The following is a 12,898-nucleotide window of genomic DNA, read 5'->3' on the forward strand; positions in this document are numbered from 1 at the left end:
GCATCACGGTGTGATGGCTACAGGCCTTTTATATAAGAGATTGCTTTTTCTGATGGAGTCAGATGGTTCTCTTGAGCTCTTTCATTTTTCTTTATGCCCAGGTCTCTCTCTTCTCTCTGCGTCATTTCTAGATTTCTGTCCTTGTTATCACTAATTCTTTCCTCCATCTGGTTGGCTCTGTTTTTTATGCTCAGTAGTTCACTCTTTTTTAAAAAAATATTTTAAAATATGTTTTTATTGATTTTTAGATAAAGAGAAAGGGAGAGGGAGCTAGAAACATCAATGATGAGAGAGAATCATTGATCAGCTGCCTCCTGCATGCCCCCTACTGGGGATTGAGCCCACAACCCGGGCATGGGCCCTGACTGGGAATTGAACCCAAGACCTCTTAGTCCTTGGGACGATGCTCACTGCACTGAACCACACCAGCCGGGCCTCAGTAGTTCACTCTTAATTGCCTTAATTGCATGCTTCATTTATATGATTTCTGATTGGTTCTTTTTAAAATTTTCAATCTTTTTGGTAAAGTACTAGTACTTGTTTTCTTTATTGATTGGTTTTCTTTTTTTAAAAAATACTTTTTATCAATTTCTGAGAGGAAGGGAGAGGAAGTGAGAGATAGAAACATCACTGATGAGAGAGAATCATTGATTGGCTGCCTCCTGCATGCCTCACACTGGGGATGAAGCCCCTAACCCAGGCATTTGCCCTGACCAGGAATCCAACTGTGTACACACTCACGCCTGCCAGGCTGATTTGTTTTCTGAATGCATTGAATTGCCTGTCTGTATTTTCTCGCATCTTTTTGCATATTTTCAGAACTGCGGTCTGGAAATATCTGTCATGTATATCACATATTTCCATGTGTTCCAACTTGCTTTCTGGTGATTTCTCATTTTATTTCTGATCATCTTCATTACCATGGTTATTCATGGTATTTGATGTTCTTCTTTGCCTAGGAATGTATATCTGTCTATTAATGGCCTTCTATCTAGCAGCTTTCTCTGAAGAGGTTTTTTACTGTTTTCCAGTAGATGGCGCTGAATCACGTTATTATTATTTTTTTTTTACCTCTGTAATCTCCCAAACTTGACCTAGGATTCTTTAAGACAGTACAGCTGCACTGTTTGGGGGTGGGATTTGTTTTGCCCTCACTGTAATAGCGACCCTTGACTTCTGTAAGGTGCTACCCCAAGCACCCCACAAAGGGAAACAGCGGATCTACTGCAATAGGTCTTGATTTACAGACAATATGCTCCTCGACCTAACTCCAAGGGCAATGGGAGGTGTTTTGGGAGTCCAAGCGGTGGCAGGGCTCTGTGGTTCCATTTCATGGTCTGAAACACCACCTCCTGGTTCACAGTGGAGAGCTGCACAGCAGAACCCTATGCTTTGTCAGGCATTTTCTGGCTCAGACACTGCTCAGCTTGCCCTGCTGGATGCCCCCCGCATCTCTCTGTTCCTCTTAGCCAAAGGAAGCACCTGCTACTACCAGTTTTCTCCCCTCTCCAGGGCTGCATCTGTAGGCCACTTCCGCTTTTCCTCTTGTCCTCTTCCTATTTATTCCGTTTCCCACCTTCAAATGTTTCAATGCACAGGTCTCTCAGGCATGTGTCTGTATTGAGCAGGGATTTCTTTGTTGAATTTCTTTGTTGGATAACTAGTTGAAATTTCAAGGGGAGAGGCCAAGAGGATCTCTCATGTCGACATTCCTCGTCTATGTGTTTTCTAACAGAGCTGTAGTAGAATCAACTTATCAAAAATAACCTTTTGGGATTGTGATTAGAAGAATACTGAATTTATTAATTAATTTAGGGAGAATTGAAATCTTTACAGTATTTTTTTCTGTCCAGGTATGTGGTATGTGTCTTCAGTTACTCAGGTTTATGTAATTTTAAAGATACACACACACACACACACACACACATTTTTTCCAACATAGGTCTTTTTTCTTAAGGTTAATAGAAGATATTGTAAAGTTTTTATTGCTATTATGTATGGGACCTTTTTCGTGGCATTTTCTAACTGACTATTATCAATCTTATGTTCAGCTACCTTTCTCGTATTAGTTTTATTTGTTTTCCAGTTTATTCTCTTGGATTTTCTTGGAAGCTGGTCATATGATCACCATATAAAAACAGTTTTGTTTATTTTCTTCCAATACTTTTCCCTCTGATTACATTGGATAAAAAATGTTCTATTGTAGGAGTGATAGTGAAAGTCTTGTCTTGTTCCTGATATGTTTTTACTTTCTTAAATCAGTAGGCTTTATTTTTAGAGCAGTTTTAGGTATGCAGAAAAGTTAAGCAGAAAATACAGAGTTACCAGATATTCACCCCACTCTGCCAATAGTTCCCCGATTTTAACATCATGAGTTGTGCTGTACATTTGATAAAATTATTGCTACATTATTATTAACTAATGTCCAAATTTTACCTTAGAGTTCATGTTTAAAATTAAATTTACTGAGGAAATATTCGTTAATAACATTATAAAAGCAACAGTTGTTCATAGCAGTTGTTAATAACATTAACATTTATAGAAACAACCTTAAACAAACTTGATTCTGATTTTAATGGGACAGTGATATTTAAACTATTGAGTGTTAGCCAGGGAAATAACTCTTCTGCTTTATGGTTTGATTGTAAATTGGTATACCCTTTTTTGGAACAAATTAACGGTATATGTCTTAGGGCCTTAAAAACATACAGCCCCTTCAACTCAGCAGTTCCATTAAATAACTAAAAATGTATGCAAAGATATAACTAGAATATTTATGAAGTGACCTTTTGAAATAGCCAAGTTAGAAACAGCTTAAATTTCCAATAGCAAGGAACTAGATAACTAGATTGTATTCAGTTTACTTAATGAAATAACATATAGCCAAAAAAAGTGAGGTAGCTTTACACATAATAATATAGTGAAGAAGTACTCAGGATGGCACTGGCCAGGTAGCTCATTTGGTTGGAGCATCATCCCATACACTAAAAGGTTGCCAGTTCAATTCCCAGTCAGGGCACATACCTGGACTGTGGGTTTGACCCTGGTTGGGGCGTGTATGAGAGGCAACTAATCGATGTTTCTCTCACACATTGATGCTTCTCTCTCCCTCTCTCTCTAAAACAATCTACACTAATAAAAGACAAAGATGCTAATTGACCGTACCTTTGCTACACCCAAGCCACACCCACCAGCCAATCAGAGCGACTGTATGCAAATTAACCCAACCAAGATGGCGGCCGGCAGCCATGGACCTGGAGCAAGCAGGAAGCTTGGTTGCCCCGGTGATGGAGAAAGCCAAGCTTCCCGCCTGCTCTGGCAGGCTGTGGCCTCTGTAAAAGGCAACAAAGTTTCAATTATAGAAGCTAAATAAATCCCAGATACCTGCTTCCAGCCAGCCTCCACTGGGAGCTTGGGTGGCTGGGGGCTGTGACCAGCCTGCAAACAGCCATCAGCCCCTCACCCAGGCTGGCCACACCCTCATGGGGTGAGGGTCCCTGCTGGGGGGCTTGGCCAGCCTGCAAACAGCTATCAGCCCCTCACCCAGGCTGGCCAGGCACCCCAGCGGGGACCCCTACCCTGAAGGGGCTGTGGCCAGCCTTCAAACAGCCATTAGCCCCTCACCCAGGCTGGCCAGGCACCCCAGGGGGGACCCCCACCCTGAAGGGGCTGTAGCCAACCTGCAAAGAGCCATCAGCCCCTCACCCAGACTGGCCAGGCACCCCAGCAGGACCCCCCACCCTGAAGGGGGTGTGGCCAGCCTGAAAATGGCCCTCAGCCCCTCACCCAGGATGGCCAGGCACCCCAGTGGGGACTCCCATCCTGAAGGGGCTGTGGCCAGCCTGAAAACAGCCATCATCCCCTCACCCAGACTGGCCAGGCACCCCAGGGGTTACCCCCCCCCCCCGAAGGGGCTGTAGCCAGCCTGCAAACAGCCATCAGCCCCTCACCCAGGCTGGCCACACCCTCATGGGGTAAGGGTCCTCGCTGGGGGCTTGGCCAGCCTGCAAACAGCCATCAGCCCCTCACCCGGGCTGGCCAGGCACCCCAGGGGTGACCCCGCCTCCGAAGGGGCTGTAGCCAGACTGCAAACAGCCATCAGCCCCTCACCCAGGCTGGCCAGGCACCCCAGCAGGGACCCCAACCCTGAAGGGGCTGTGGCCAGCCTGCAAACAGCTATCAGCCACTCACCCAGGCTGGCCAGGCACCCCAGCAGGACCCCCCTCCCTGAAGGGGGTGTGGCCAGCCTGCAAACAGCTATCAGCCCCTCACCCAGGCTGGCCAGGCACCCCAGCGGGACCCCCACCCGATCCGGGACTCCCTTCAGGGCAAACCAGCCAGCCCCCACCCATGCACCAGGCCTCTATCCTATATAATAAAAGGGTAATATGCAAATTGACCCTAACAGCAGAGCGACTGGGAATCACTGGTCACCATGACACACACTGACCACCAGGGGGCAGACGCTCAATGCCGGAGCTGCTCCCTGGTTGTCAGTGTGCTCCCACAGGGGGAGCTCTGCTCAGCCACAAGCTAGGGTGATGGCTGCCAGTATAGCGGTGGTGGTGGGAGCCTCTCCTGCCTCCTCAGCAGCGCTAAGGATGTCCGACTGCAGCTAGGCCTGCTCCCCGCTGGCAAGTGGACATCCCCTGAGGGCTCCCGGGCTGCCAGAGGGATGTCTGACTGCCAGCTTAGGCCCAATCCCCTGGGGAGCGGGCCTTAGCCAGCAGGTGGTCATTACCCGAGGGGTCCCAGACTGCAAGAGTGCACAGGCTGGGCTGAGGGACCCTCCTGAGTGCACAAATTTTTGTGCACCGGGCCTCTAGTAAGAACATATCCTCAGGTGAGGATTTTTTTTTTAAAGATGATTATGATGTATTATTAACTGAAGAAACTGGTTGTAAAGGAATATGTACAATATATACAGTGTGACTCCATTTTAAGAAACCAATTTAAGTATACAGTTTTGGAAAGGTATATTCTGAAATGTTAACAGTGTTTATCCTTCTCTGAATGGTGAATTTATAGGTGAATTGCTGTTTTCAGTTTTTACTTGACTGACTTTGAAGTAAGGGGAAAAGTAATCTACTTTGAAACATTTCAATAGAATAATTTAATTCAGTCATATTTATTACCTATTGTGTGCAAATCATACAGAAAAGTATATGACCTAGGTCCCTTGCTCCATTCACCATTGAACTCCAAGTCTGTGTCACATACTGGGAACATAGAGATGAATACTAAGCAGTTTTTGCCTCATTTTTACCTCAAAAAGATTAGACTCCAGTGAGGAAGTTGGCTTAAAAAAAAACAGGTAGTTACATTAAATATGATAGATGCTGTTATAGAGAAAAACACAAAGGACTGTGGGAACACAGAGGCAGAGCTTAAAATGTAAGAAATTGTGTTGCTAGAAGTTCTCCTTGGTTTCTAGGAACTGATATTAACATCTTGTTCTACAGGCTGTGTTGTCCCCCAAACTCTGCTAAGAAGCTTCTCGGCAAGCCTTTTGTCCTGAGACAAGCTGTGCCTGTGGATCTGTTCCCCCACACCCTACACTGTGAGCTGGTGTTCCTCTTTACTCGATAAGAAGCCTCCTATAAGATGGTGGGCTCTTCATTAAGGCTGAAATTTCATTAGCTTTCAGGTTTGGCATATTGTTACATTGCAGATCCTGAGAGCGTTACTGGGGAAACCAATCTTTGGATCATGAGTAGGAAGAATATAGTAAACCTTCCTACATGAGCCAGATTTATTACTTTTGTTTTCAGCTTCCCTTATTTTCATGTGTGTTTGTTTGCTGTGACCACTCCTTGGCCCTGGATCTGGACTGTTCCTGTTGTTGTCAGCCTGTCCTGGCTCCTTGGTCTGAAACTGCCTGTGGTGTGGTGCAAATGAGCTTTCCTCAGCAGCTTATAATAATGTCACATTGTCTCAGGTCTCTGTATTTGCCCAGAGATTTTATTAGATACTAGAGGCCGGGTGCACGAAATTTGTGCACGGTGTGGAGGGGTGTCCCTCAACCTGGCCTGCACCCTCTCCAATCTGGGACCCCTCGGGGGATGTCCAACTGCGGGATCAGGCCTAAACCGGCATTCGGACATTTCTCTCACAATCCGGGACTACTGGCTCCTAACTGCTCACCTGCCTGCCTGCCTGATTGCCCCTAATCTCTTCTGCCTGCCAGCCTGATCGCCCCCCCTAACCGCTCCCCTGCCAGCCTGATTGATGCCTAACTGCTCCCCTGCTGGCCTGATCACCCCCAACTGCCCTCCCCTGCCGACCCGATCGCCCACAACTGCCCTCCCCTGCTGCAACTCGCCTCCTCTTCCGGGACCCGCCTCCTCCACATTAGGTGGTGGAGACACGGGACCGGCCTCCTCTGTGCCGCACAGAGCCATGGGAGTGGCCACCGGGCCCTGCCTCCGCTGTGTGCGCAGCCATCTTGTGAAGACATTGTGCGAGGGTGTTGCACAAGGGCGTGATGCCACCTAGGCTTTTAGTATATAGGATGTTCTGTGTTCTTGAGTTACTAAGAATTAGGGCTAGAAACAAGTCTAGCTTTTTTCAAAAAGCAGAGTGTGGGGGGCTATTGGCAAGCACATTGGGCGTTTTTAAATATGTCGGCTGAACCCAGGATGCAGGCAAAGCCAAGTCCTGGAGGCGGTCCTAGCCAAGAGGCAAGGACACCACTCAGTCTGACCTTTCCAGCCCAGGTGCTAGGGGGTGGATCTCACTATGTCGCCAGAAACTCAAGGCCTACCCAGATATGATGTAACTTCCTGTTACTTCGAGTATAAATTAAACTTCCGGTGTTGGTTGCTCTGTTCATCTATCAGAGGGTAGACACCACACCCAGGCCCAGCTTTTTCCTCTATTTCTGTCTCAGTCTCATTTTTCATTCTTCCTTAACCCTCGTCGAGTTCTCAAGATTTCATGAACCCCCACATTCTCTCTTTCAGCGCTGGTTGCAGGAAGAGAGAACATACTACCCCCATAGCAGAGTAAGCTATAACGTGATTGCAGAGTGACTGCATGAACTCAGGAGAGCTTCAGTCCTTTGGGTTTTCTAGGCTTTGAGGCTTCTAGAACAGTGGTTCTCAACCTTGGCTGCACATTAGAATCACCTGGAATCTTTTTAAAATCCTGATTTCTGGGCCTCATCCTCCGGAAATTCTGTTTCTTTGTTATGGGGTGGGGCCACAACATTAGTAACAAAGAAACAGAATTTCCGGAGGGTGAGGCCCAGAAATCAGGATTTTAAAAAGATTCCCAGGTGATTCTAATGTGCAGCCAAGGTTGAGAACCACTGCTCTAAGGGTTTGTCCTCAGCATGCTTCCTACCTGTCTTCCAGAACTGTCTTCTCATTAGGTTCATGTTCAAGTTGCTGAAACTCTGAGGACAGATTTTGCCTTTATTGAAGTTCGGGATTTTCACCTATGGCAGTGGTTCCCAGTTTTGGCTGAACATTGGACTCCTGTGGGAAGTTTAAAAAAAATCCTGGTTACTGGGGCTTGGCCCTACTTCCAGATATTCTGATTTAATTGGTCTGGGGTGCGGCCCAAACATCTAAATTGTTAAAAGATCCCCCAAGGTGCTTGGAATGTGCAGCAAGGGTTATGATCCTCCAATTAGGGCTATGGTTCCCAAACTTGTTTGCACGTTAAAATCCCCTAGGGATCTTTTAAAACTTCCAAAACCCTGGCCACACACCCCAGGCCAATGAAATAATCACAGTCTTTGGGTATTGGCAATTTTTGAAGTTTCCTTGGTGATTTCAATGTGCAGCCAGTGTTGAGAACCCTGGGATAGGGTGTTTGATTGTTTTGGGGTTGGAAGGGAGAAAAGGATGAATGGCATTTGCTGAGATTTAAGTCTTTCAACCCTTCACCTTCAAAATCACATTGCCAATTTATAATTTACAGGGTCATCGTCATTTTTTTGAGGGAAGTATTTTAAAATGGCATGCCCATAAAGTGCAGTCATGAACCAATTGAAGCTCTCTTAGAGCTTACCAATTAATGCAAGGGCAAAAGCACAGTTGAAATGAAATATACTTATTATGTTCAGACTTAGAAGTTTTCAATCAGCTGATTCCATCTGTGGATGAAAAGGGGCCACATGCTAACCTGACAAGCTCAGAGGCCTGCCTGACAGCCTTACAAGCTCAGAGACCTAAAGTAATGACAAACGATGGTCTGAAATTAAAACTTCTTAACTAAAAGAAGCTTATGGCAAGTAGTCATGTCCTAGGCTAGAATCTTTCCTGACAAAAGTCAATCTTAACTGAGCCTATTATCTATGACTAGAGGCTCAATGCATGAAATTTATGCAAGGGGCTCAGCCCCACTGCCATGGAGGCTGCATCTGCCTCGGCACCCTGCCCTCACAGCCCCGGCTTCCTCCGGAAGGACTCCAGTCTAATTAGCATATAATGCTTTTATTATCCTATCTAATAATAGAGAAACATGGTAATTAACCGTAACTTCACTACCCTTCCCATTGGCTAATCAGCGAGATATGCAAATTAATTGCCAGCCAAGATGGCGGCTAATTTGCATACTGCAGGCAGGGAGGGTCAGCTCGAGCTGCCATCCGGCCCCGTGTGGCACCTAAGCCCCAACGCCAGCCGGGACCCCTGTGTGGGGCCCTGAGTGGCGGGGGGCTTGGCGGTGCGAACGAGCCACCTAAGCCACGCCCCCAGCCGGGCCAGCTTGAGCTGCCATCCGGCCCCGTGTGGCACCTAAGCCCCAACGCCAGCCGGGACCCCTGTGTGGGGCCCTGAGCAGCAGTGGGCTTGACGGCACAAACAAGCCGTATAAGCCCCAATGCCAGCTGGGACCCCTGTGTGAGGCCCTGGGTGGGCAGGGCCTCCGCAGCTGCAGTGTTTGGACCCAGGCCCCCAGCCTGCCCTGGGCTCCGCTCAAGGAGGGGCTGGGGGCCTGGGGTTTACTAAACTTTCCTGGAGCTGCTCCCCACACCCCAGCCCCTGCCCCAGAACCACACTGCCCGCAGCAAGGCTCCAGGCAGCTTCCTGACAGGTGGGTGGCCAGAGAGCTGAGTAGAGCGGGACTGCAGGGAGCCACGGAAGGGCTGGGCCGAGGGAGCCAAGCTCCCCGGGGTCTGAGGAGAGAGCTTGAAGGTAGAGGAACCTTTGCAAAGCCCCTGCCAGGAGCCGTGGCCATGGGGTCTGCAGGCGCGCGCACAGGCTCCGCCTGATGGGCGATCCTGGGCAAGCGCCATGGCTTGGGGGAAGCAGCTGGCCAGCAGGCGGGCGGCCCAAGGAGCGCAGAGCGGCGCCAAGGTGGGGTGCACTCGAGGGGGCTCAGGCCTGGGCAGGGTGCTGGCGGGCAGGGATCTGCCTCGCCTGCAGAGAGTGAGGTTCTGTATTGGCCCCAATAGGCAGGAAACAAGAGGCGATGACTGCAGGGATGACTGCAGGCGTGGAAGGACGCCCAGGTGGAGGGGCACAGACTCGCAGCCCTGAGGCGGGGTGGAGGGGTGGCACCACCTCAGTGGAGGAGTGCCCCATGCTGGGTACCCCACTGCGGCGGTTTGATGAAGCTCCCGGTTGCTGACCAGGCCTCCCCGCGGCCTGTACACTTGAGAGGCCAGGACTCCCGCTGCCCGCCTTGGCCCCAAAACTAAGCCTGCGCCCGCCCCGCCCCCAGTTCTGGCCCACCCCATGGGGGTGCACACTTGCACAGTGAGTGCAAGCCTACCACCTGCTTCCCAGAAGGGGGGCAGTAAAGAATGGGGGTGGGGCGGGGGAGAGGAAAGAATGTGGAGCATCCATGATGAAGAGGTGCTGGAGAATGAGGCTTGGAAGCCTCATGGGGAGGTTTGTTCTGTTTGCCCTGGCTGTCCCTTAGGAAAGGCGGAGAGCCAGCTGTGAGGGCTCCTTGCTCGAAGAGTCCAGTTCCATAGCCAACTGGAATTGGCCTCAGTTTCCTGGTCTGTAAAATGTGTTAAGCGTGTCCCAGTGCCTTCACTGAGCTTTGAGGGCCAATTGAGATACTATATAAAGAAAATAAGGGAAGACATGAGAAAGAAAAGGAAGGTCGAGCAACACAAAAGAAAGATTGGAAGGAACCTGTAAACCTATTGTCACTTAAATAGGGAATAGAGTCAACAGTGTTGTAATGATGGTATGAAGCCAGGTGGGTACTGGAAATATCGGGGAACACTTTGTAAAGTATATGGTTGTCTAACCACTATTCTGTAACTAATATAAAACCTGAAACTAATACAAAATAATATTGAATGTAAAGAAATGAAAATAGGAGTGAAATTTTTCTAAATTTCAAAGTTTAAATAAAGGCTGTAAAGGAAGGAAGGGGGAGAATAAAAATAGTGTTTTTCATTTTACCACTTTATTGTCTTTTCAGTATATGAAAAAGACAGTTGTCTTTATATGGTGCTTTTATGGTTTTCTAAGTCATTATCTTATTTGATGTTCAGGGCAATTTAAAGACAAGATAATTATTCCCTCCACTATTCAAAGAAAGGAAATCTTGGTGCCTGGCCCCAATGATTCAGTCGTCAATCCCTTATTGTAAAGCAGGGTTAGTGAAATTTTCTGTGAAGGGTCATATCTATACTAATAAAAGCCTTGGGGGTGATCTGGCCAGCAGGGGAGGGCAGTTGGGGAGTAGTTAGGCGTCAGGGGAGTAGTTAGGCGTCAATCAGGCCAGCAGGGGAGCTGTTAGGGGGCGATCAGGCTGGCAGGCTGAAGCAGTTAGGGGCAATCAGGCAGGCACACAGGTGAGTGGTTAGGAGACAGAGGTCCAGGATTGTGAAAGGGATGTCCAACTGCTGGTTTAGGCCCGATCCTGGCAGTTGGACATCCTGGGATCAGGCCTAAACCAGCAGTCGACAAACCCCAAAGGGTCCGAGATTGGAGAGGGTGCAGGCTGGGCTGAGGGACACCCTCCTCCTGTGCACGAATTTCGTGCACCGGGCCACTAGTCTTATATAATAAAAGGCTAATATGCAAATTGTTCCCCTCGGAGTTCGACTCATCACTATGATGTGCGCTGACCACCAGGGGGCGATGCGGAACGAAGGAAGGCCTCAGCCAGCAGCTGGCAGCCGGGGGAAGGAAAGCCCTGATCGGCCCTGATCATTGGCCAGGCCTAGGGACCCTACCTGTGTACGCATTTCATGTACCGGGCCTCTAGTTATAGATAACATACCTTTGGAATGTCAGAGTACATTCCCTTTTCACAGACCCCTCAGGGCACAACCAATGTACCATAGCAGAGACTAGAAATAATCTTTGTTATTTTTATTGTGTTAATTGTTGACTATTACCTTTCCTATATGCACCCATATAAAAAATATATCATTTTACTTTTTATCCAATCCCAGAGGTTTCCCCCTGCTTTGCTATCTCCTGCCTTCCTAATCTATCACCAATGAATTTCATGTAACCCAGTTATGTCTTCTCTTTGGATTGTAATGCATAAAATAAGGTGCAAAACTGCCGTTCTCTGGAGCATTACCTCAATGTGTTGAGATTTTGCTTCCTGGCAATTGTCCACAGTTTGGCTCAAATAAACTTAACAAAAATTCTTTACAGGTCTGAATGTTTCTTACATTGACATTTACTTAGTGTAGTGCAACAGGATTGCAAAGAAGCTCACTTAGGACCACCCCTCAGACCCAGACCTGGTCCTGGGATCCAGCAAAGGGCCCATCGAGCCCGCCAGATGCTGCCACATTGGGTGAACTTGGGTGAGTTGTCTCTTGGATCCAGGACCTTCCCTTGCTTGTGGTAGAGGATCTGACTTTATTTGAGTTGTGTTTGTTTTTTCTTTAATCCTCAAGGTAGAATTAAGGTTAAGGGTTGACATAAAACAGGCTAAAACAAGACAAGAGGAAAAATGGGTGGCTGGCTTTTAACTTTGGCTTTTCCACTGGAATTGCTTTCTGAGAGTCTGAACATAAAACCTTCGCCATATAAATGAGAGTTGAACTCATCAGCTCCTAAGATAAGGGGCACCTCCTCTCTCCAACCCAAATCTCCGGTGTTTTTAGGCAACTAAGAATCCCTGTGGAAGTGTCAGAAGTCATTCTTCACGACATGCAGGAACCTCATAGGGAAATGCCTTATAAAGGTTGCTCACCTATTGCTCTGAATCCTCATGGCTAGAGAGCCAAGGAGAGAAACCGACTCACAAAAGAGAGCTGATTGTGACTCAAGGGGTGAGAGCCTCGTGGAGCTCAACCCATAAGCAGCACACTTCAACCCAATAACACCCCTAGGAAATTTGCTCAGACTATGCAGAATATATATAAAATTAGCATAGGAAATTACACTTCCAAGGTCAAAATCTCCCAGGCCTAAGCCCTCATACTCCTGGTAGGAAGACTTTTACTTGCAAGTGCTTTACAGAAATGGGAAGATTTAACTAGAAAATATCAACATGAAATGGCTAAAATGCAGTTGTTTTTGGGTGCATAAATTATTTTTTTACATGCAAAAATTAGAAAAATTCCAGCTCTAGGAGAAACCAAGATGGCGGCATAGGTTAACGCCGGAGTTTGCTGCCTCGAACAACCACTTCAAAAATACAACTAAAAGATGGAACGGACATCATCCAGAACCACAGGAAGGCTGGCTGAGTGGAAGTTCTACAACTAGGAGGAACCGAGAATCAGAGGAGGCGCAGTGCTGAAGTAAAATACTAAGGTGCGGAGTGCGCGCTGCGCGGGCTGGTGGCTGAGGGTGTGGTTGTCTGTTTCAATCCTGACGGAGCCTCAGACTCTGAGCTCCAGATCCGGGCGAGTCTCTAGGGACCCAGACTCAAATGGGAGAAGCGGGACTGTCTGGCTTTGGTCCCTCCGAGGTTTGCAGCGGTTGCTGGGACAGAGAGGCAGAGCCCCTGGGGACGG

At 47.9% G+C, this 12,898-nt stretch overlaps 1 protein-coding gene across 2 annotated transcripts in view; it reads left to right on the forward strand.

Moving 5' to 3' along the window:
* TRMT2B (tRNA methyltransferase 2 homolog B) overlaps nt 1-5,737 on the forward strand; it is a 53,856-nt gene extending 48,119 nt beyond the window's left edge. For both annotated transcript variants that reach the window (XM_023750470.1, XM_023750471.1), the window contains one exon: nt 5,463-5,737. In XM_023750470.1, the coding sequence (XP_023606238.1) occupies nt 5,463-5,589 (127 nt within the window). In that variant the 3' untranslated portion in view covers nt 5,590-5,737. The remainder of the gene's footprint in view (nt 1-5,462) is intronic.
* The last annotated feature ends 7,161 nt before the right edge of the window (nt 5,738-12,898 follow it).

The sequence above is a fragment of the Myotis lucifugus genome, unplaced genomic scaffold (assembly GCF_000147115.1).
Source record: "Myotis lucifugus unplaced genomic scaffold, Myoluc2.0 scaffold_13, whole genome shotgun sequence".
NCBI classification, from domain to species: domain Eukaryota; kingdom Metazoa; phylum Chordata; class Mammalia; order Chiroptera; family Vespertilionidae; genus Myotis; species Myotis lucifugus.